This window comes from Peromyscus californicus, unplaced genomic scaffold (assembly GCF_007827085.1).
Source record: "Peromyscus californicus insignis strain IS unplaced genomic scaffold, ASM782708v3 Scaffold_16__1_contigs__length_79575227, whole genome shotgun sequence".
Lineage (NCBI taxonomy): Eukaryota > Metazoa > Chordata > Mammalia > Rodentia > Cricetidae > Peromyscus > Peromyscus californicus.
Window position 1 is genome coordinate 29,665,517 of NW_026294458.1, and position 22,508 is coordinate 29,688,024.

Consider the following 22,508-nt stretch of genomic DNA (forward strand, 5'->3'; position numbering starts at 1 on the left):
GTCTCCTGTATCTACCAATACAGTCTGACTCAATGGACCCTGTGCTAATCTCCAGGGCTTCCAATTCCACAAGACCTTATTTGAGCAAATTAAAACCTCTGTCAGGATCTGAATGTTTAGACAAGCTTTTTGTCAAAGCTTTCTTCCAGAAGGCAGTCTTTAGAGAGAGCACAGAGCTCAACCATTTTAACAAAATCAAGCTACTCTCTATAAAGGAGAAGAAATAAAAAATAAAAATGATGGAAACTCACAAATCTGTAAGGAAATGGCTGATGGTAATTGTCCAAAGTGTCAAAGGGGGTCACTTATATTTCTTGAGTATCCAATAACTTTTTCAAAAAATATGTTTTCATTTTTATTTTATTTGTATGTAGGTGTTTTGCTTGCATGTATGTCTTTTTTTCTTTTTCTTTTTTTTTTTTTTTTTGGTTTTTCGAGACAGGGTTTCTCTGTGTAGCTTTGCGCCTTTCCTGGAACTCACTTGGTAGTCCAGGCTGGCCTCGAACTCACAGAGATCCGCCTGGCTCTGCCTCCCGAGTGCTGGGATTAAAGGCGTGCGCCACCACCGCCCGGCACATGTATGTCTTTGTACCATGTGCATATAGTGCTCGTGGAAGCCAGAAGGGATCATCTGATTCCCCAGAACTGCATCCACAGACCGCTGTTTCCTGCCGTGGATGCAGAGAATTGTACCCAGGTCATCTGGGAGCACAGCTAGTGCTCTTAACCCCTGAGCCATCTCTTCAGCCCCAACACAGTAACTTTTCATTCCTCGATCCTCCCTCCATCTTTCCATCCTAATTGCTAAGTTTCAATATGCCAGCAGGAAAGTCAGATGTGCTATTGAGATTTCTCTCCTCTGAGAAATTATCTAAGATAAAGATGGAATGAGAAGGAAGAAGTGATTGATGCACACCACATATTTAATAAGCCACAGTCCTGATGTGTAACAGGAGGTGTTCAATAATACATAAGAACTTCTTTTTTTAAAAAAAATTTTATTTATCTTTATTTTATGTGCATTGGTATTTGCCATGGGTATTGGGTCCTCTAGAACTGGAGTTACAGACAGTTATGAACTGTCATGTGGGTGCTGGGAATTGAACCCAGGTCCTCTGAAGAGCAGTCAGTGTTCTTAACTGCTGAGTCATCTCTCTCAAGCCCAATATAAGAACTTCTGACCAGGGACAATCAGTATGAAAGTACTGTTATATAGTTAAACTAAAGAGACAAAAGCACACATACAAGCTTCCTTGAATCCATGTGAAAACTAGTGTTAAATTAAATTATGTTTAACATTAATGATGTTAAATTCTAATGTCTCTTTTTAAAGTCAATAGTGCTACTATTAATATTTGCATTTCTGTTCAGGGTTGGTTTTTTGTTTGTGTGTTTGTTCTTCATTTTGTGGGTAGTGCTGGGCCCTAAATCCAGGGTTTTGTTCATGCCTTTTACTACTGAATTAAATCCCTGATGTTTTTCTTAAAGAATCAATATTTAGGCTGGAGAGATGGCTTAAGGGTTAAAAGCACTTGTTGGTCTTGTAAAGGACCCAGGTTCAATTCCCAGCATCCATGTGGTTGCTCACAGCCATCTGTAACTCCAGTCTCAGGAAACCAGGGCCGCCTTCTGTCCTCCACGGGTGCCAGGCATGTACGGGGTGCACAGATATACCTACCGGTAAAATGTTTATACATACAAAATAATTTTTAAAAGTAAGTTATGTATCTCTCTAACAAAGAAACAAATGAAAACCCCAAATTAAAGAATCTTTTGTTGTTATTATTCTGTGGCCATGAGGGTCAAAATGTCAAGATGGCATTATATTAAGGCTTACTTTAATTAGTAAACCCTATTTATTTTTAAAGAAATAAACCCACCTCATACTTGCAGTAGTACTTTTCTCCTCTTATTTTGGTATTTTAATTTAGCCAAATGAAATGTATCTTTAATTCTAAGTATTCTCTTTGCAGAAAAGATGGTAGAAAATTTTTAGAAACTTTCCTAGAATACAAAAATTCTTAACCTGTGTGGGAAAAAAATAACACTAAAAAATGTCATTGAACTTCATTTTAAAAATCCTCAAATTTGTAAGGTACTTGTAATCCAGTATACAAACAGAAGGCTGGGTAATAATTATGACTACCTGTAAATATTAAGCCCTTACATTTTTAAAATGGGTCATAAATAAAGAATAAAAGACTACTGCTACCAACAAGCATTCTTTATAATTAAGTAAAGCTTAGACAAAGAAGTTTTAAAGAAAGAGGTACAAATGAAAAGTATTTTAAAATATGAAAATGCGCTTATTTTAGGCATAACTAAAGATAAATTTAAAACACCTATCAGTTTGGAAAATTGAAAAATTATGACAGTACACAGCCATAACAAGAACATGGGGAATAAAATGTGCAGCAGAAGGGTAATCTTTTTTTAAATTTTTTGGAGGTTCTAATATAATTATAGCATTTCTCCCTTCCCTTTCCTCCCTTCAAGCCTTCCCATATGCCATTCCCCACTCTCCTTAGAATTCAGGGCCTCTTTTCTCACTCATTGTTATTACATACATATATCTATCTATATATATACCCTTAAATATAATCTCTTGAATCAATATAATGTTACTTATATGTGTGGTTTCAAGGCTGACCATTTGATACTGGACATGTGCTCTTCCCTGGGGAAGACCACTTTGCCCACTCCCAGCTTTTCCTGATTGCCCATAGCAATTATATTCTTAAAGGAATATAGCTTGGGTATGTTCATATATAAAATGAATAATGTACAAGCCAGGAATAGTGACTCATAACCGTAGTCTCAGAATTCAGGACTTAGCCATTCCACTTCCAGTATATGATCCAACAGTCACAGGTATATAAAAACATGTATTATAGAAAATGATTGCATTCAGATTTTATTATCTAAAATTTGGAATGACATGCACGGCCCTTCCACTAATCCTAATCCAAATAACAATATATCAGGGAAAGGCAATATTTAAAAAGTACATTGATATTCTATCTCACCCCTGTCAGAACACCTATCATCAGGGAAACAAGTATTGGTGAGGATGTGTGGTGGGGTGGGGGAGAAGAGACCCTAACACACTGATAGTGGAAATGTAATTTAGTAAAACCACTACAGAAATCAGTATGGAGATTCCTCAAAATATTAAAGTTAGAACTTCCGTACGATCCAGCAATACCACTCCTGAGTATATACCCTAGGGATTCCATGTCAGCATTCCACAGGGATAGCTTCACATTCATGTGTATTGTCTCACTGTTAATAAATAGATAACTTATGAATCAGACTCAACGCTGATCAATGGATGAAGTATAGAGAAAATATTATGTATACATATACATACATGTGCACACACACACACACGCCAATATAGCATCATCTCGCCACAAGAAAGAAAGAAAGAATGCCACCACAGGACAATGGTTGAAACTGGAGACCACCTTGTTAAGTGAAATAACTCAGTCTCACATGTTTTCATATATGAGATGGGAGGAGCAGGCAAGCAGAAGCTAAATGGGTGCTATTCAGAAAGTGGGGTGAGAAATGGGGAGGGATAGAAAAAAAAGGGTCACACAGGAGATGAATATGATCCAATTACATCACAGGCATGCATGGAAGTTTCATAATGAAACTCGCCCAACTAATACATCCAATGAATAAAAACTTTGCACCAGACTTTTGAAACACAAAATAGGAGAGTGCAGTATACTCAAATGCCCCTTTCATGGTGGGAGGCCATGAAGAATAGTGGGTGTGTGGATGAATCTACGCACAGGCAATATAACAAGACATATAAGCAAGGCAATATAAGCAAGACACAGAGCTTTACTTCACTTCTTAAGTGTACAGCCGAGAGGGGCAGGGAGAAGAGAAACGTCTTTGGTATTACCCCAGAGTGGCTACATCTTCACAGTGCAAATGTTACTTTACAGCAGTAATTCTCAACCTCCCTAATGCTGCCACCCTTCAATACAGTTCCTCATGTTGTGGTGACCCCAACCATAAAACTATTTCAATGCTACTTCATAAATATAATTTTGCTACTATTATGAATCATAATGTAAATATCTGTGTTTTCTGATGGTCTTTGGGAACCCCTGTGCAAGGGTTGTTTGACCCAAAATGGGGTCGCAACCCACAGCTTGAGAACCGCTGCTTTACAGAGATCTCCCTAATTTGCTGCACCTTATCATCTAAGTATCTCTTCCATGGAAGCTATACTCCAATGTCAAGAAAATGCCGGTGATAAAACCTCTCATTTCCCCGTGAAAGCGTGTGTATGACCCTAGCCCTGCCCCATCTTTCCATCCAACATTACCTTCGGTAGGATACTGAGGTAGGAGGACTCATTGGATGTTTTCAGAAATCCAGATGAGGATGGTGGAGGCGTCCTGGTGAGGTCACCAAGCAGTTCATCATTCCTGCTGCCCCTGGGGGCCAGGAAGTTGGCACTGTGACTGAGGCTCCCGAAGCCGGCAACGTCGACATCCTGAAGAGAACCCTTCCGATGGCACCTGTACCTGGCGTCGGGGCACACCAGAGCCTCCTCGAACACAGACTCCTCATCTGACAGCTGCAGCTTCTCAAGCTCCTTGTTGATTTTCTGTACATCAGCCACCGTGGTGCCAGCGGACAGCCGTCGACCTTCGGGCTTCGTGTACTCAGCACAGAGACTGAGGATGGTCTCCAGCCGCTGCCGCTCCTACAGCACGGAAGGAAGCAAGGTCACTGAGGGTGACAGAACGGAGACAATTCCAGACCGACTGTGGAACTGCAGGGCTCGTTCACATACTGATCCACAGACGACCTTCCTCCTGCTTGTCCTCCCTCCCTCCCTCCCTCCCTCCCCCCCCCCCCCTCCTTCCTTCCTTCCTTTTTGAGATAGGATCTCTTGCTGTATATCCTTAAATTTATAATCCTCCTCTCCAGAAGGCTGAGACTAGTCTGGAGGATCCATACCTGGCTTCCAACACCTTCTATGGATGCATTTAAGGCCCGAGATGGAACCGTTTGTGATTCCTGGTTTCTCCCCTAAACCCGGTGCTAGCTGCCTGCCCTTCACCTGTATATACCTGGGCTGACTATCAGAGTCCAGTAAGCATCCCCTTGATTTATCAAGTCTCCAACACGTTGGAGATTTTTCTTTAAATCTCCATTTCCTATGCAGTCTTATTTCCCTCCTTCTCCTAACTCATCTTTAACAACAACTAGCTCTTCCAACATCATGCACTTAAAAATGAACACTCTAACTTCACAGAGAAATGTCCTTTTACTGTTAGACACACCAAGAGAAAAATGGCATTTAAAGTATCTTTCAATACACAGGCTTTGTCTGTAACTTCATTTTTTTCCTTACATCGAAAGTTTCAAACCCTTTAAAATGACTGATCACCACGTAAGGGTCTTTTTTAGTTCTTCATATGAATAAAACTACCTTTTAAATGTAGGGATGGGGCTAGAGAGATGGCTCCATCAGAAAAGGCATGAACTGACAAGTCGGGTGACCCGAGTTCAATCCCTAGGACTTCCATGATAAAAAGAGAGAGCCGACTCCTGCAAGTTGTCCTCTGACCTCCATATGTGGGCTGTGGCATGTGTGCAGTAAATACTTGTGTGCTCCTAAACACACACACACACACACACACACACACACACACACACACACACACAATAAATAATTCAGAATTAAAATGTATAATTGTTGCAATAAAATAAAGAACATTTCACATCAATTCCAGATAGAATGGCATCAGTATAGCTCAAAATCTAAAATTGACCATGTGATCCATGTAGCTGGAAAATAAAATGATAATTTACTTAAAAAAAAAAAAAGGCCACAGACCATCAAGGTCTCAAATAATACCACTCACTAACTGGTCCTTCAGAAGGCTCCATATAAAAACACAGACATTTATAATTTAAGCAAATTAATAACCTAGTTATGAACAGCAGGAAATAATTTACCAAGTGGTTCTCATAAGCCTAGACAGCCTTGCCTGGGGTGGGGAGCCTCATATAAATCTAAAGCCACGATGAAAACAGGAACCCAGCCTGAAGACCATCTGTTATGATTAAAGTCTACCACATTGGAAAGAGACTTCACAAGCCCCCCACAGAAAAACACTTCACAAACTGGCAATCAGTAATAAAACAGGAACGTATTCGGCACATTCTGCTGCTTATTCTCATTCCAATCGCAGCTAATTTGTGAAGGCAAAGTCAGAGTTCGTTCTTAGTTCTCAGTCGCAGTAGTAACAAACAGAGAAGTAACACACCACTGTGGTTCCCTGGTTTTCCATTCAGTGAACTAACTGACGAAAACGAGAACTCACTTAAAGTGTATCTGACATCTGTGAGCCCTTTGAAGTGTCCCCCTCCCTCTAAAAAGAATAATAACTCCATCAAAAAGTCCATTGAACTGGTCCCTGTAAACGCCCACCTCCCTGTCACTGCTTGAACTTCTGGGCTCCAGCTGCAGGGCTGTCCTCATGGCCTCTTCCCAGGCAGTCACTTATAGCTGGACAAGCCTGGCTCCTTTCATCCAGGATCCCGGGCCCTTATTTATCTCTGCAGCTGCCACCAGCTGCCAAGCCCTACCCACCTCAGCTCTATGGCGAGGCAGTAGAGGACACAGCATTGATGGACTTATTTTAAACTCCCCCAACAATAAAGAAAAGTCTACACAGGAATACATAAAAAAAACACTCTGTGAGGGTGTAGTTAAGAGGAAAGGGACATAGGTTAGTTATTTCTTCCCCTTCTCTGCAACATCTGTACCAGGGACTGAATCTCCAAAGAAAATCCCCCTTTCTGCAATTTGGGTTTATGCTGAAGCATCTAGACTCAGTCTCTGTCTTCATAGACCACACAGGATGCCTCGCCACTTGGGATTATTTGACATTACTGATTTGCATTTTTCAGGGCCCCAGGAAATGGCAGAATCTTCAAATGAAGGAGAGGTACTCTTGCCGAGACCGGGAGACACAGCACCATTCCTCCCACATCTCCTTCCCAAAATAGTTGCCTTTGCTGCCTGAGCTGTTTCTTCATTTCAGAGGGAATAAATGATCCCATCCCTGGGATGGGTGCTATTTCAGACAGTGAAAGGCAGTATTCAAAGGCTTGTGCACAGGAAGTTTGGTCTACTGGTATGTGTCTCGCTATTCTTATCACCCCATTCACAGCCAGTCTGTCCAGATTGAATCAGACACACACGCAGCCCGGCTGCCCACGAATCTAAGAAATCCATGTGGTGCCGAGACACACTGGCCCCTTGAAAGCTACACCAAAGAGGAATAAGCTGATGCTCGAGAAGTGCGTCAGACGGGAGACTGCAGAGCATTTCAGAAAGCACTCTCCAGGAAGCCTTTTAAGGAAAGCCCTGAGCTGAAGTGACCCTCTAGATACTTCCCCTTTCAGCTTGATCCATTCTGGTGTCTGGTTCCACACTAGTCAACACATGGGGAATCCTTCACTTTTCCTGTATGACCTCAAGCCAGGGCACAAACCTCTATCATGAAACTCAATTTTCCTTGAAGCTTTGCATAGCCATGTGCAAAGCGGGAGGTGTGCCACTCTGAGATCTCCAAATCATCCTACCCAGTATCCCACATTAGTATTCTCCTGTTTAGAAACTGCTGGCTGCTAGCCCAGATGCTAAGCATCTAGAAAGTAAAATGATTGTAAAAACACTTTCTCTCTTCTTTCTAATTCTCCCTTCCCCCATTTCTGTATCCCACATATACCAAGGACATTTGACAGGGTCATAATAGCTCAGAAAAATGCAATGACAATATTACTCTGCAATTCTTTGACCTTAGACATTAGCATTTTTTAAAGGTGTTGAGGCTGGTAATAAATTTTTATTTCCAAGCTTTCTACTTCGGAAGATTATTTCCGACATTGCTCTATTATTATATCCCCTAAATGGGATAGTAAAACCATCCATTCCCCTGAAGCCAACATCTGGTGGTCTAGCCCACAAGACTGGGAAAATACTGAATAAATAAATTATGTAGAAAACCAGCTACCAATGCATAAACAAAAGTGAAATGCCTGCTAGTGATTTGTTACAATATGCTGAGTCAATTATTTCACAGAACAAAAAGTGTCACCCTGTAGTAATTATATGAGTTAGTCAAAAGAAGCACTTTTCTCTCTTCAAAGGACCTCTTTTGACAAGGGATACTTCTCTCTGTCTCTCTGTCTGTCTCTGTTTCTGCCTGTTTCTCTCTCTCTCTCTCTCTCTCCTCTCTCTCTCTCTCTCTCTCTCTCTCTCTCTCTCTCTCTCTCTCTCTCTCTCTCAACGTTAGGGATTCTTGGTCTCCATAATCATGACTTTGGTAAAAGTTTATTAAGTTACTTGCTTCCTATTGGTGTTTACAGAATATGTAGGTGAAAAAAAGGGGCCCTTCTTCATTCATATTTTAATAAGAGGTACGAAAAAGTGACCAGCTACAGAAACAGCAATTCACAGAGGCTTACCAAAAACCCTCCGGATTAAGGATGGAAATGTAACTCAATGGCAGAACATACAGAGATCTAAAAATGACTGGCAGAATGTAAAGATCTAGAGTTAAGAGCATCTATACAGAATTTCCAGGATGCCAGGAGCATGTGCTAATGTCTTGATTAAGTAGGCCTGCCTTGGTGATGACAATGTATGCCTGTAATTCCAGCATTTAAATACTTACAAGTCTCATGTGTGTGTAATTCTTTCTACATTTAAATCCCTTGAGGTTAGTAACTGGAGTATTAATATTTTCTCTTTTGGGGCACAGTCATAATGGTTTTTCTCTACCCCATCCCCAAATGGCATGGTCCTCAGATTTCTGCTGGCTGATGAAATGCAAGAAGCAATGGATGACACTCCTGTATAACAAGCTGGTAAGACTTATTACATGGCTTCCTTAGCTATGACAGACTGACCTCACCAGCTAGAGCTGGCTCCATCAGTCTTGTTCCCAAGAGAGGAAGCGTGGAGCAAAGGTCTTAACTAATCCACACTGGCCATGAAGAAATAGATCTATGTCATTTCAAGCCTCTGAAATACATTGTATTCTTTTTTCCTATTATGAATCCATTAGAAATCCATTATGACTGATAACCTGTGTTCACTTTATCAGGAAACTGGCCCAAAACTTGGAGAGAAGGGACACAAGGATCCTGGTAAGGAATCCTCAGTTATTTACTGAATAAACATCTAGCTTTGTCCAAAGAGAGACCTTCATCTAGAGTAGGGTTAGTAGTATCTAATAAACATAGGATGGAGGTTGGATACTGCAGAAGGACTAATCATGTGACTTTCTATGGAAGCCTTGGCTCAGGGTCTGCCACTCAACAAGAAGATTAAAACTACATGGTCAATCAGTCATCAATGAGACACGCCCACATGACAAAGTCACAATAAAAATTCTATGGACAATAGATTCTCTGGAATCCACATACCCTGTCCAAGGCCAGTAGAAGAGTTCAACCTGACTCCCCTGGAGAGATGACGCAAGTACCACTTCGGTTACCCTCTGGACTCTGCCCTGTGTGACTCTTCCTTTGGCTGATGTCTATTGATTCCTTTCTCAAATATCTAGAACTGTAACCATTATTACAGTCTGCAGAGAGTTCTGTTAGAACTTCTAATGAATTATTGACTCTGGTGCTAGCTTAGGGAACTCCTGGACCTGCAGGTAGTGTTTGAAATCAAGTGCTGGGTAGAGAAAGCATCATTTCACCTTGTAATTGGCCTCCCCATTTACCCAAACTCACCTTTCTACTGTTCTGATTAGTTTGGGACAGACCATCTGATTAAGAAGCGGTAGATAAAAGTAACTGGTTCTTATTGTTTGATTTTATGAATTACCTTCATGTGACATTTAACATTGAACTGAGAATATTATAGACTGTGAAGTCTACTTTCAGACTCATAGTCAAGGAAGTACCTCATTCTACCACCTTTGGTTAAGTAGTATTGACCCTGTTCCCATTAGCAGGGTTGAGCTGGAATGGGGCACATCAGCAGGACTGAGCTGGAATCTGTGCCCATCAATAGGGCTGAGATGGAATGGGGCACATCTACAAAATGAAAGTTCAGTAGTTTTATGTGGTTGTGTCTACTTGGGAGGCAACTGCATGTTTTTGCAAGGTGGCAAATATTAATTGATCATAACTTCTGTTATGTGAAAATCTATGAAGATTTTATATGAATGTACATATTCTCCTCATCTGTACTAATAATAGCCACGAGAATAACATACAAACAAATAAACAAGTCATTTAGCTCTGATTTTCAATATCCCTTCAAGATACTAACTACACTGAAATAAAACAACACATTGCCTAAGGAGATGAAGACCATCGTGCTTAAATGTCCTAATCGTCCTCCTCTGTCCCTTCCCATCACTGCGTCACTGCCGCAAAGCTCACAACTCAGGGCCAGCGCCCTGTAGTGTGAATTCTGGTTCTTGATGTACCTTTGCAGCTTCCTGCAAGGCGTTTCAGTTTAGTGTTTAAAACAGGGTACCCAGAATGTGACTACTACAGTGCTGTGCTCAGATGAGACACCTCTTTCACTGTTACAGTAACCTGAAGGAAATCTCCCGAATGTCTCACGGTTATTCGCTCCTCTGTGCCCACCAATACAGACCAACATATAGTCCCACAGCACCTTAAATCCAATAGAGAAGATTCTAGAAAGAATATTAACAAAATCCATTTTCTCATGTACATTTCATCCTTGATATAAAAGCTGGGGTGCTACTCATGTTGCCCTGGGCTCTGCCTTAAAACTTGAGCGTTCAGCTGAGTAATCCCATCATGCAAACACCTGAGCAGTTTGTCACTTCCTGCCTTTGCTTGTACTCAGAGACGTTCAGCTCTTGGAGCATCATGTCACCAAGCAGGTCTCCAAACACGCATTTTACCCTTACACACATGAGTACTATGTCTCCCTCAAACCTGTTGCCTCGACTTCTATTTCTAGCTGTGCCTCTATGTTAGAAGGGGCTAGTAATTTAAAAAGATGTAAGTAGAAAAATATTTGAATTATTAAAAATGCATTTAGTTATTAATACATGTAAAGTGTATAAAACTATAGACTTATACTATATATATATATATGCTGGGATAGTGTTTATTTTTATTTACATGCATATTGAATACACCTAATATAATATAATTTAACTGATTCTAGTAATTTCTTCCCAGCAATGTTTTCATAGCTAACATTTCCACCTAGCAATAATTTGTATTTTGTTAGGCAAACTCAGGTTAACCTTGGCCAGCAGACCCTTTTAACTAGGATTCTCTGTATTGCTATCTTTTTGAAATGTTTTTTCATTTAAAGTCGACTGGCAAGCATGAACTTTTATTTTAAAAAAGTTAAAGCTAAAAGTGAAAGACCTTTGATATTAACATATATTGTTCAAAAATGCTATGAAGACTGTGCAGCAGGGGTGGTGTACGTATATGTGCGTTTCCTTATCGAGGCACTAGCTCAAAAATAAAGAAAATTCGTGACAGAAAAACAACATTTCCATATGGCATCTAAGAAAACCCCCACCTGACTTTACCGTCACATGACCAGTAAAGTAGCAGAGGCCCCTCCACCAAGGACGTGAGCTCTGTTACAGAAGCCAAGTGGGGGCCACACTGCCCCTCTAGAGCACCAACATGGCCGTTACCTGCCCACATTTTCACTTTGGCTTGACCAGACTCCTGTTTCTTCTGAAAGAATACAGTCTACAAAACACAGATGAAAAACTATTTTAGAATTTTACATACTGTTTTATTTTGTTCAATGAAGATTGGTTTGTGGTGGGCACCGAGATGATTACATCTTTACATTCTAAAGCTCTATCCTTGAGTCTAGAGAGATGACTTAGTAGTTAAGGGTAGCTCTTATTAGAGGAGCTGGGTTCAGTCCCCAGCACCCACATAATGGCTCACAACCATCTGAAAATTCAGTTTCTGGGGATCCAATGCCCTCTCTTTTGGCTTCTACAGGTACCAGGCATGCATGTGGTACATATACATAAATGCAGGCAGGCACAAGATTCACACACATAAAACAAATAACTAAAATAACCTTTATCTACCCTCTTTTAAAATATAGTAATTCTTCGTGCATGAAGAAGACAAAAATGTAGAAAAATGAGATATAAAAAGAGAAAGTGGACTGTCACCAAAAATATTGTTGTAATGTGGTTAGTTACGAGCCATAAAACATGGAAAATGCTAAGTGTTAAAATTTAAAAACAGCCTACAAAGTCTTATACATAGGAAAGGCATCTTCTGCATTTGGGAATGTTAGGAAAATGATGGCATCTCCCTCTCTCCGAGAGCAACCCGCGAAACTGTATTCTGCTCAGCATGATTTAGACCCCAACTGCATCATCTGCTAAAAGAGCAATAAAAATAAAAATGGTGCTTTTCAGCCAACTCAGCATTTTCTACAGATTCTGTCTTTTTTCAAAATCCAAATGACAATCCCAGAGCAAGGGTATGGTTTTAGCACTGTTGAGTGAGGAACGTCAACTTATTTAAAACAAATTATTTCAATAGAACATACTATGCAAAAAATGATCCCCCTGAAGCCAAATGGACTTCATTTGAGCCACGCCTGTAGCTAGTCTGAGCTTTATAAAGCTAATCTTGCTCTTGTCAGCCCCTGGGAAGATGAAGGAGACACACTCTCCCCTGTTCCTCTTAACTTCTGCGTGTTTTATGTAAGATGAAAAGACTATGAAAAAGAGCACAGAGGAAGGCAGATTAGCCAGGGATGGAGGGAATGGGGGGAGGGGTGTGCCACAAAAAACATAGCCAGTAAGATGACATCTGTCTGACAACCTGAGTTCAACCACATGGTAGAAGAGGAGAACCCGACTCTGGCAAGTTGTCCTCTGACTTCCACTGACATGATGGGGCACAAGTGCGAGGGCACACAGACACACAGACAGACACACAGACACACACACACACACACACACATACACATACACACATAGATACAGACACATACACACACAGACACACACACAGACACATAGACACAGACACACACACAGACACATAGACACAGACACACACAGACACACAGATACACACATAGACACACAGACACACACACATACACACACAGAGACACACACATAGACATAGACACAGACACACACACACACACACAGACATACACAAACACACACAGACACAGACACACACACACACAGACACACACACACACAGAGACACACACATAGACACAGACACACACACACACACACACAGAGACACACACATGGACATAGACACACACACACAGAGACACACACATAGACACAGACACACACACAGACACACACATAGACACAGACACATACACACACAGACACATATGCACACACACACAGAGTTGTCCACAAAATATGCAAATTAAAATGTAATTAAAATTTTTAAAAGAAGTTGTTTCTTTTTTTTTTTTCTTAAAGACAGAAATGAGCTGGGATGCCTTTAATCCCACCACTTGGGGGGACATAAGGAGATACATCTCAGTGAGCTTGGGACCAGCCTCATAGGCATACCAATTCCATGCCAGCCAGGGGTATATAGTAAGACCTTGTCTCACAACCAACACCAAAACCGTAAGTATGAGTCTGGGAGTCTCTTCCCTTCATGCACTCTTTTAGAACATGGAGGAGAGATAGCATACACAACCCTGACTCAGTTTCCAGAGAACTGAAAAGAGCCAAGCCTATAGGTTACAGACTCTAGAGTCCTTATAAAAATGACAAAATTGCCGGGCGGTAGTGGTGCACGCCTTTGATCCCAGCACTCGGGAGGCAGAGCCAGGCGGATCTCTGTGAGTTCCAGGAAAGGCGCAAAACTACACAGAGAAACCCTGTCTCGAAAAAAAACAAAACAAAAAAAGACAAAATTATTCAAATAACGAGCAGATCTATGATTTCGAGAGGGTGTGAAAGGGGAGATGGGTGTGGCTTTTAAAGGGCCAACATGGCAGCCTTAGCTGCAGCGCCTTGGTTGCCTGAATGTCCTGTCCTCCTATGCCATTGCACTAGACTTTGGAGGAAGTGGAGTAAAAGGTAACGCCGGAGCTAAAATTTCTAAATTTTAATTCTAAAATTTCTAACCTTAGAAATTCTAATATTTGCATGTGAATTTACAATTTCCTGAAAATGGAGTGCTTAATATTTCAAATCAGATCCTTTCTAATGGGTCTGAACCTGCACAATGAGATGACTGAAATAAGAAATTCCTGTGTCAGTATTTTGTCAACTTGACCCAAGCTAGCGTCATCTGAGAAGAGGGGACCTCAACTGAGAAAATGTCCCCATCAGATGGACTGTGGAGCTTTTTCTTGGTTGATGATTGACAACGAAGGGTCCAGCCCACTCTGGGCAGTGGCATCTCTGGGCAGATGGTTTTGAGTTGTATAAGAAGGCAGCTTGAGTAAGCTGTAGAGAGTAAGATGGTAAGTAGTATTTCTCCGTGGTCTTTACATAAGTTCCTGCCTTCATGTCCCTGCTGGAATTCCAGCCCCGAGTTCTCTCAATAAAGGGCTGTAGTGTGTAAGCATAAGTCAAATAAACCTCCTCCTCTCCAAGTTGCTTTCGGTCATGTTCTTTATCACAACAATAGAAACAAACTAGGAAAATGCTCATGAATGAAGTGACGAATGAATGTGTTTCTTTGGTGATATGTGTAGTTTCTTTGCTTCTTAAAATACCAATCAAAAACTTTAAAAACATTGTCCATTGAAAATCTTCCCATGATCCTTTCTAGAATGTGGAAATATACATTATCACATTAACCCGAAGTCACTGAAACCTATTCTCCTAGGGAAATAGGTTTTTAAAGGCAGATCCATTAAAAAGCTTCTAATTTAAATACAGTAAATAATTGGCAATGAATATGAGGATCATATTACTTTCTGAATAGTCAGCAGGCCCCTCTTAAGTGCTCAGGTGCTGTTGGTATCAATAAAATACCTTTTCAATTTTCTTTTAGTTTTTGCACACATGGTCCATAAATTTTTTTTTTCAGGAGCTTTGTTTCTTATTTAAAAACTAGTGTTTCTTCCGTAACTGCCATAATGGCATTCAGGGCTCTTTTCAGTCAAGGCAGGCTTCTGTATTTTAGCATCCAGAATTCACCAGCCCGAGAGTGAAAAGCTTTGATGATTCACAATCCTAAGTTTACCTTCTGAGAAGCATTTCTAAATGCATGGCGCCATCAAGAGGTAGTAGCCTGTACTGCCACTGTAATAAGAACCTAGGGCTTGCTCTCAACCATAGAGGAGCCTGTTTTAACAGCCACTGCCACAGTCTATTGCAATACAGAATCACATAGGTTTTAGCTCTGCATTGCTCTCATGTGAAATCATTAAACTAATGCTAACTGCTAAGTTTCCCTCCATAGTCCTTTCCTGCACGTCTGTCTCCAATAGGAGAGGAAGAAGGGAAAACTTGCCAATTCTTTTTTCTCTCAGTTCACAGAACTGACAGTCGTAGTTTGCTAATGATTGATCCTTCTATATTTAATGAATGCATATGTATATGCCATCAATTTTCCATTTGAAAGAAGAAGAGAGAAAGCTCTCACTCTGTTCTCCAATGAATCAAGATGGTCTGAAGATAGACAATATTCTATATATAACCCAGTGGTTATAGATTTATTTCTTTAGAGACCCAAGGAAAGCTGTTTAGTTAGGAGCAGTTTATTTGGATATAGACAGAACTTTCAACCTAATTTTGTTCTGCCCGATGCTGTGTACATAATTTCAACTTCTTTTTATAAAGCTTTTCTTAAAGTAAGAAAGTTTAGGACGACTGTGGCTCACATGGATGGCTTGCATGCTATTTCTAAGCTGGGTCCCGCAGTACCCAGAATGGAAGAAAACATGGAGTGGTGGGGAACCACTGGCTGCTTCAAATGCAGAAGCTAAGGACGAAAAGGATCCACAGAAGTCACTCAACTTAACTTTGAGTCTGAACCTGAAGAGTTATCAGCTACTGATTATTCTAACGTAGACTACAAAAAGACAGTCATCATCTCTGGATACTGCTTTAACAAACTGGAGCCACTGAGTTCATTTGTTTCATAGACCAACCTCTCACACCCTTTGTTTGCATCACACCTCTGGCTAACTTCCCAAAAAGCACAGTCAGGATGTGGCAAGCAGAAGGGCCGTGTCGGGAAGGGGAACTGTTTCAGGGGTACTGGGAGGACAAAGCTGTCTTCCATACTTAAGCTTGCTTTCATGTTCCAAAGACTCTCTTGATAAAAGAGATTAATGCTGCAATAAAACAACAATAACCATTCTCTTAGCATCAAATCCTACCTCTTCTCCTATCCAACCAAGAGATCTCATCGAGCTTAATTCAGCCCAGCTCTGGCACAAAGGAATGGATGCCTTAAGCTGTTTTGCTGGATCTGGGGTGATAAGGAGGCAGGGAGAGCAGGAACGAGAAGAGATGCACAACACATCTACAGGTGAAATGGATTTGGCCTCCCCGTGCTCCTCCTCAGTTTTTGATTCCTACCCAACTTTGTCTTCATGACAAAACTGAATAATATTAGCCACCAACTCTCTGCTCTTTAAAGTAGTGTCTGTGTTTGCATTAAAAGACTGGAAAACATGCAAATGGATGGTATAAATACATTTCTTAAATATGTTCAATGACACTCTTATTTAATTTTGGAAACATCAGATTTATGATCTGATCAGCAGTGCATAAACAAGATTCAGGGACCCGCTGGGAGCCACAGTCTTGGTTCTCATATGGCCCTGGAAAGCACCAATCCTTACTCAAAACAACAACAAAGAAACAAATGCAGGATGGTTTGTCTTGATTGTCAACTTGATTGAAATGAGAGACACATGTCTGGCAATGTCTCTGTGGGCATTTCCAGAGATGACTGGCCCGTAGGACAACAATCAAGGGTAAATTTCTCCTATGAATATTGGTGGCACCTTCTAAAAGGATTGGGGCCCCAGTGGGACAAAAAGCTAAAGAAGGAAGAAGCCAGTCAGCTGAGCTCTGCTCTTCCTGAGTGAAGGCATCTTCCTGAGTGATTGCTGCTGTCATCAGCCATGGATATCAGATCCCAGCTTCTTCAGCCTTTCAACAGGTCTCACACCAGCAACTTCACAGGAGAGCTTCCAGGCCTCACCCTCAAACTGGTGCTCATCATTAGTCCCCCTTGTCCTGAGGCTGCCAGCTCCTTGGACTGAGAAGCTACTAGGTTTTCGGCCTCAGCAGCATGCAGAGGGCCATGATGGGACTATGGAACCTTCAGTTATATGAGCCAATATACTAAATCTGTGTGTGTGTGTGTGTGTGTGTGTGTGTGTGTGTGTGTGTGTGTGTGTGTGTAAGATTATAGAATATATAAAGAGATAGACAGATACACACACACATACACACACACACACACACACACACACACACACACACACACACACACATTCTATTATTCCTGGGTGCAACTAACAGCTACAGAATGCAAAGCTAGACTGGATGTCAAACTGGACAGAAAAAAAATTGATTACTCTTTAAAAAAAAATGCATGTGAGACCCTTCCGTTACTCCAGTTATCAGACTGTGAGGCCAAACTCCAGTAGTGAAGAAGACAAACACTAGCCTAGCCACTTACAAATTAAAGTTCTTTCATTGTATAAAGTGGTGTAAGAGACACTACAATCACAAAATACCTTTCAAATATCAAAGAACTACTGACTCAAACATGTCATATGACTATTATGGAAATACAGATGTGTGGCTTTCAAACAAGCTAACCTTAGCTTCAGGGACTCTCACAGACTATGTTTTAAAAAAATCCAGAAAACCTCATTTCATGGTGTGCCTCCTGAGAGCTGGCATTCTATTACAATATGTTTAGGAAGTAAGCATCAACTATGGCCCTATGCAGTTCTAAACCACAACAACCCTGTTTACCAAGCCTTGCAAATGACTACCATCAGCCCAAAGGAAAATACTGCACTGCCACAGTGCAATTTGTGGAATCCACTGGTTCTCCACAATAGAAAGCAGATGCTTTGGGCAATGTTGCCAAATAATGCACTTACTTGAGACAGAATTAAGTTTAAATTTTTAATTTTCTCTTATTTAGAATATCTGGGCCATAAGGGGCAATCACTACATCTGGATGATGGGGAAATATGCAGATATCAAATGGATGAAACCTGATTACTCTATAGTGGTTTCTCTAGCCTGCAGAACATCTTATCAGTCAGTCAGCATCCCAACTCTGTGTGGACCACAACTCAGAATGAGAGAACTGAAATGCCCAAATGGCCGTCTCAAGTTCCACAGACTCACCATAATACAATAGCACCATCCTAAGACTTCACATGTACACAGGTCAAAACAGCTAAATCAAAGCCCTATACTTGATTTCCAACAAAATCACACAGTGGTGGAGAAGACGTGTAGACCAGGACAGGAATAATGGTCAGAAATGAATAGGCAGCTAAGATGGAAGAAAAAAAAATGTTAAAATCAAAACTTCTCAAATAGCATGGCAGTTGGAGGCTACTTAATATAGACTCGGAGTGATTACATTTCACTACTAGGCCCTTAGAGGTTCATAACTGTGGTTTCATTTTTAATGGTAACGTCAATTATCTTGGGTTTTCAACAAAAATTGAATAAGTTAGCAAAAAAACCACAATTAAGTTAAAATATTAGATATTGTAACTATGACTCCACTTTCTGATGCATGGCTTCCACATTAACAGGTTAAATGACTCTCCAGTGTTCATCTACTCTACATTCATATCAGAAACTGCAAAGTGGATTCACTCTTGGAGTTAATCAACTCGATGCCCATGGAGCGAGTGCATGGACCAGGCCCATCTTTTCTTGGCTTCTGGAATAAATTCAAAATGTCAGTAAAACTTTGCTATTCACTGACTGTGAAGTTTCCATTTTCCTGGTTCTCCATTATTGATTTTTTTTTTTAATTGATAGGCAATAGGCTAGATCTGCCCACATGGTGGCTGTCCCCATCAGTGGTAGCAGTATTCAGGCTTCTGGTTTTTGCTCTGGCCATTAATTTTCTGTCACTTAAGACTGAAATCCAGCCTGGACAGGTGAGAGATGGCAGAGTATTGCTTCTTTGTAGTTATTATTTATAATGTGTTTGTATCCAACCAGGAGTACATTTTCGAATCAAATAAAAGAACAGTGGCCTTAAAGGAGAGGCATTTTGTGTTTTGTTGTCTATTGGGGCTTGTAGCTGAGGAAGTTGAATTCATGCTAAATCCCTGAGAAAAAAGAAATCACCGTGTGTGTGTGTGTGGGGGGGGGACATTTTCCTGTCTCTCCAGGACAACAATAAATTAGAATCCAGGAGCCTGCTGTTCGGATTGGTTTATAGAGATTAAAGAGCATTTAAATAAATCTAACATTCTCCAAATTCCAAGAAAACAAAGTCAACTTCTGATACTTTAGTCTTCTGTCTTAAGCAAAAGTCCCTTCCTACCCAAACTAATGATTCACTGGCACTAATTTTTTTATGAGAAAGTGAGTCGGACAGTCAAGGCCAGGCTGGGTGGTGTGTGCCGATAAATCTTAGCAGTTGTGAGGTAGAAGCTCTGGATACATATGGAGTTCAAGGCCAGCCTCCATTACACAAAACTTTAGTCTGTGTATATTTAGTCTCTATATACTATAATCTCTAGCATATTTCAATTAAATATTTTTGGTTTTTTATGACCTGGTTGTTCCAGAATTTGAAAGGAGGTAATAAAGATCAGAAGTTAATAGAAACTGAAAATTGTGTGTTTGAAGTACAAATGTTGGTTCCATTGGTTTTTAATACATGAAAATTCTGTCTATTAAAAAGTAATACAGAGCTGGCAAGATGGCTCAGCAGGTATAAGCACTTGTTGCAAACCTGGGTGACCTGAATCAGACCCCTGAAGCCCAAAGAAAAATGGTAGGAAAGAACCAACTCCACAAAGTTGTCCTCTGATCTACACACACACACACACACACACACACACACACACACACACACACACACTATGGCACATGTGCACACATGCATACACACCATATAATAATAATAATAATAATAATAATAATAATAATAATAATAATAATAAAGAAAAGTAATACAATGTTAACATTTGGCAGAAAGTATACTATTGTGAATGTGGTGTACGTGTATATGTGTGATGTGTGTGTGCAGTATGTTTATATGTGGTGTATATGTGTGTATGCTGAGTATGTGTGTATGGTATAAGTGGTTGCATGCAAGCAAGTATGTGGAAGTCAGGGAAGGATGTTGAGTGTCTTCTTCAATGGTTTTCTGCATCATTGATGAGATAACATCTCTCATTGAACTGGAAGCTGATCAGTTCAGCTGGGTGGCCAGTAAGTTCTCAGAACCTGTCTCTGTCTCCCAACGCTGGGGTTACAGCATGCGAAGATATGCCCAGCTTTTTACATGGGTGCTAGAGATTTGAACTTACTTTTTCATGTTTATAGAACAGGGGCTCTTACTCACTGAACCATCTTTTCCAACCCAAAGCTGAAATATTTTTATGGTTTACTCATAAAGTGGTTTTTTTTTTCAACATAAAATATGACAAGCACACTGTTCATATAAAACTCAAATTCAGCTGTTTACACTGGAATGAGACTGATTTTGAAGAATTTCAGCTCATGCTTACAAAAAGCAATAAAAATGTGTTCTATGTAAATGCCTTTGGAGCAAAGATTTAGTACCATAAAAAGTAATTTTCAGGCTTAATGCTAATGGTGATATATCTTTATATGTTTAAAAGACAAAATTCCACCATTTCTGAATTAGCTAAACTTTTTTTCTTTAGTATATAAAAGAATCAATCTTTTTTTTAAAATTTATTTTTATTTTACAAGCATTGATGTTTTGCCTACATGTATGTGTGAGGGTGTTGGATCCATTGAAACTGGAGTTATCGGCAGTTGTGAGCTGCCATGTGGGTACTGGGAATTGAACCCAGGTCCTCTGGAAGAGCAGCCAATGCTCTTAACCACTGGGCCATCTTTCCAGCCCCCAAAAGAATCAATCTTAAGCATTCCAAAGGTCCATGTATTTAAAGCTATTGGGATTGGTGGAAATTCAGAGCTAGAATCTAGTGAGAGAACTTCTAGTTGTTGGGAGTGTGTCCTTAAAGAGGATTGTGGGACCCTGGTGTCTTCCTCTTTTCACTGCTTTGCTCTGCCCATGTTCCCCTGCCATGACGTACCACCCAGAAGCAATGGGACAATTGAATCCTGAACTGTAAGTCAAAATGACCTTATCCTTTTATAAGCTGTCTACCTCAGTTATTTTGTAATAGAAAGAGCATTCAGCCTGGTCATTTGTGATAGATAGGTCTCATTTTGTACAATACAACAAGTCATTATTAAGGAACAATATCATCAAGACCTCCCAAGAAGTTGATCTTGTTCATGACTTATCAAGTTCCAGCCTTGCAAGCAACAAGTAAAGTCACTACTGGCACTGTCAGGAGCCTTAGGTTTGGAGACTCTGGAGGACCAGAGAAATTCACTAACACTTACGTATGCTAAAGATGAAGCTCAAGGCACATGAAATTCCTGATTGGTTTTCCATTCTTGGGATACAAGAGTCATTATGCAGACTACAGAAAGAGATCTCTAGAGTGAAAAAATTCACAGGGAAGGCTCTTCCAGATTCCATAGTAAATTATCAAAGTTGATTCTCTGGTATCATTAATAATAGTTGCATAGCACAGTACAGGACTTTTTAGTGTCCATGTATAGATATCTGCTTGCTAACTGAATGGCTTTCTGAATTATGTCAGTGAATCAAGCCTGGACACAATGCTTTTTTGTGATCATGGATTATCTCTAGTGATGATTTATGACAACAAAGACAGTGTCATACTTATACACACAAGGGACATTTAGTTATCTAGGGGTATGCATGTGTTTTCATCTACTACTCTTAGTTAGGAAGAGCATACACTTATCAAAACTTTGACTGACATGTGATTCTTGTTCTGAAATGTCAAACAAATGTTGCATAGTGTAGATGGTTTCTGTCCATATAATACAAAGTTTATTGTACTGTAGGCACAAGTCAATTTTTCCATGTGATTGAGAAACCTTATTCTAACATACTTTTTTGAGCAATTAAAATATCTCGGATAATCCAACACTTTTTGTAAACCAGCTCTACCATGTCATAGTTTCTCTCACTAAGGAGGTCATTAATCACCAGCGAAGCAAAACAGTCTCTGACATGTACTCATTCTAAAATAAAAAGCCCCTAAAAGAGACTGGAAAATTAACCCTCGAATGTTCTCCTTTACCAATGGGGCTGTTGAGGAATTTTTCCTTCTGTCATTGTCCGTTTACTTTCAATATTTTTTCACTTTGCAGCATAAACTCATTTTAAATTGAAAAGAGAGTGAACTCAGTGTGTTTTGTGTTTGT

At 40.2% G+C, this 22,508-nt stretch overlaps 1 protein-coding gene across 9 annotated transcripts in view; it reads right to left on the reverse strand.

Moving 5' to 3' along the window:
- Nucleotides 1–22,508, reverse strand: part of Phldb2 (pleckstrin homology like domain family B member 2) — a 101,197-nt gene that overhangs the window by 57,649 nt on the left and 21,040 nt on the right. For all 9 annotated transcript variants that reach the window (XM_052740813.1, XM_052740817.1, XM_052740814.1 and 6 more), the window contains one exon: nucleotides 4,346–4,729. In XM_052740813.1, coding sequence (XP_052596773.1) covers nucleotides 4,346–4,729 — 384 coding nt within the window. The remainder of the gene's footprint in view (nucleotides 1–4,345; nucleotides 4,730–22,508) is intronic.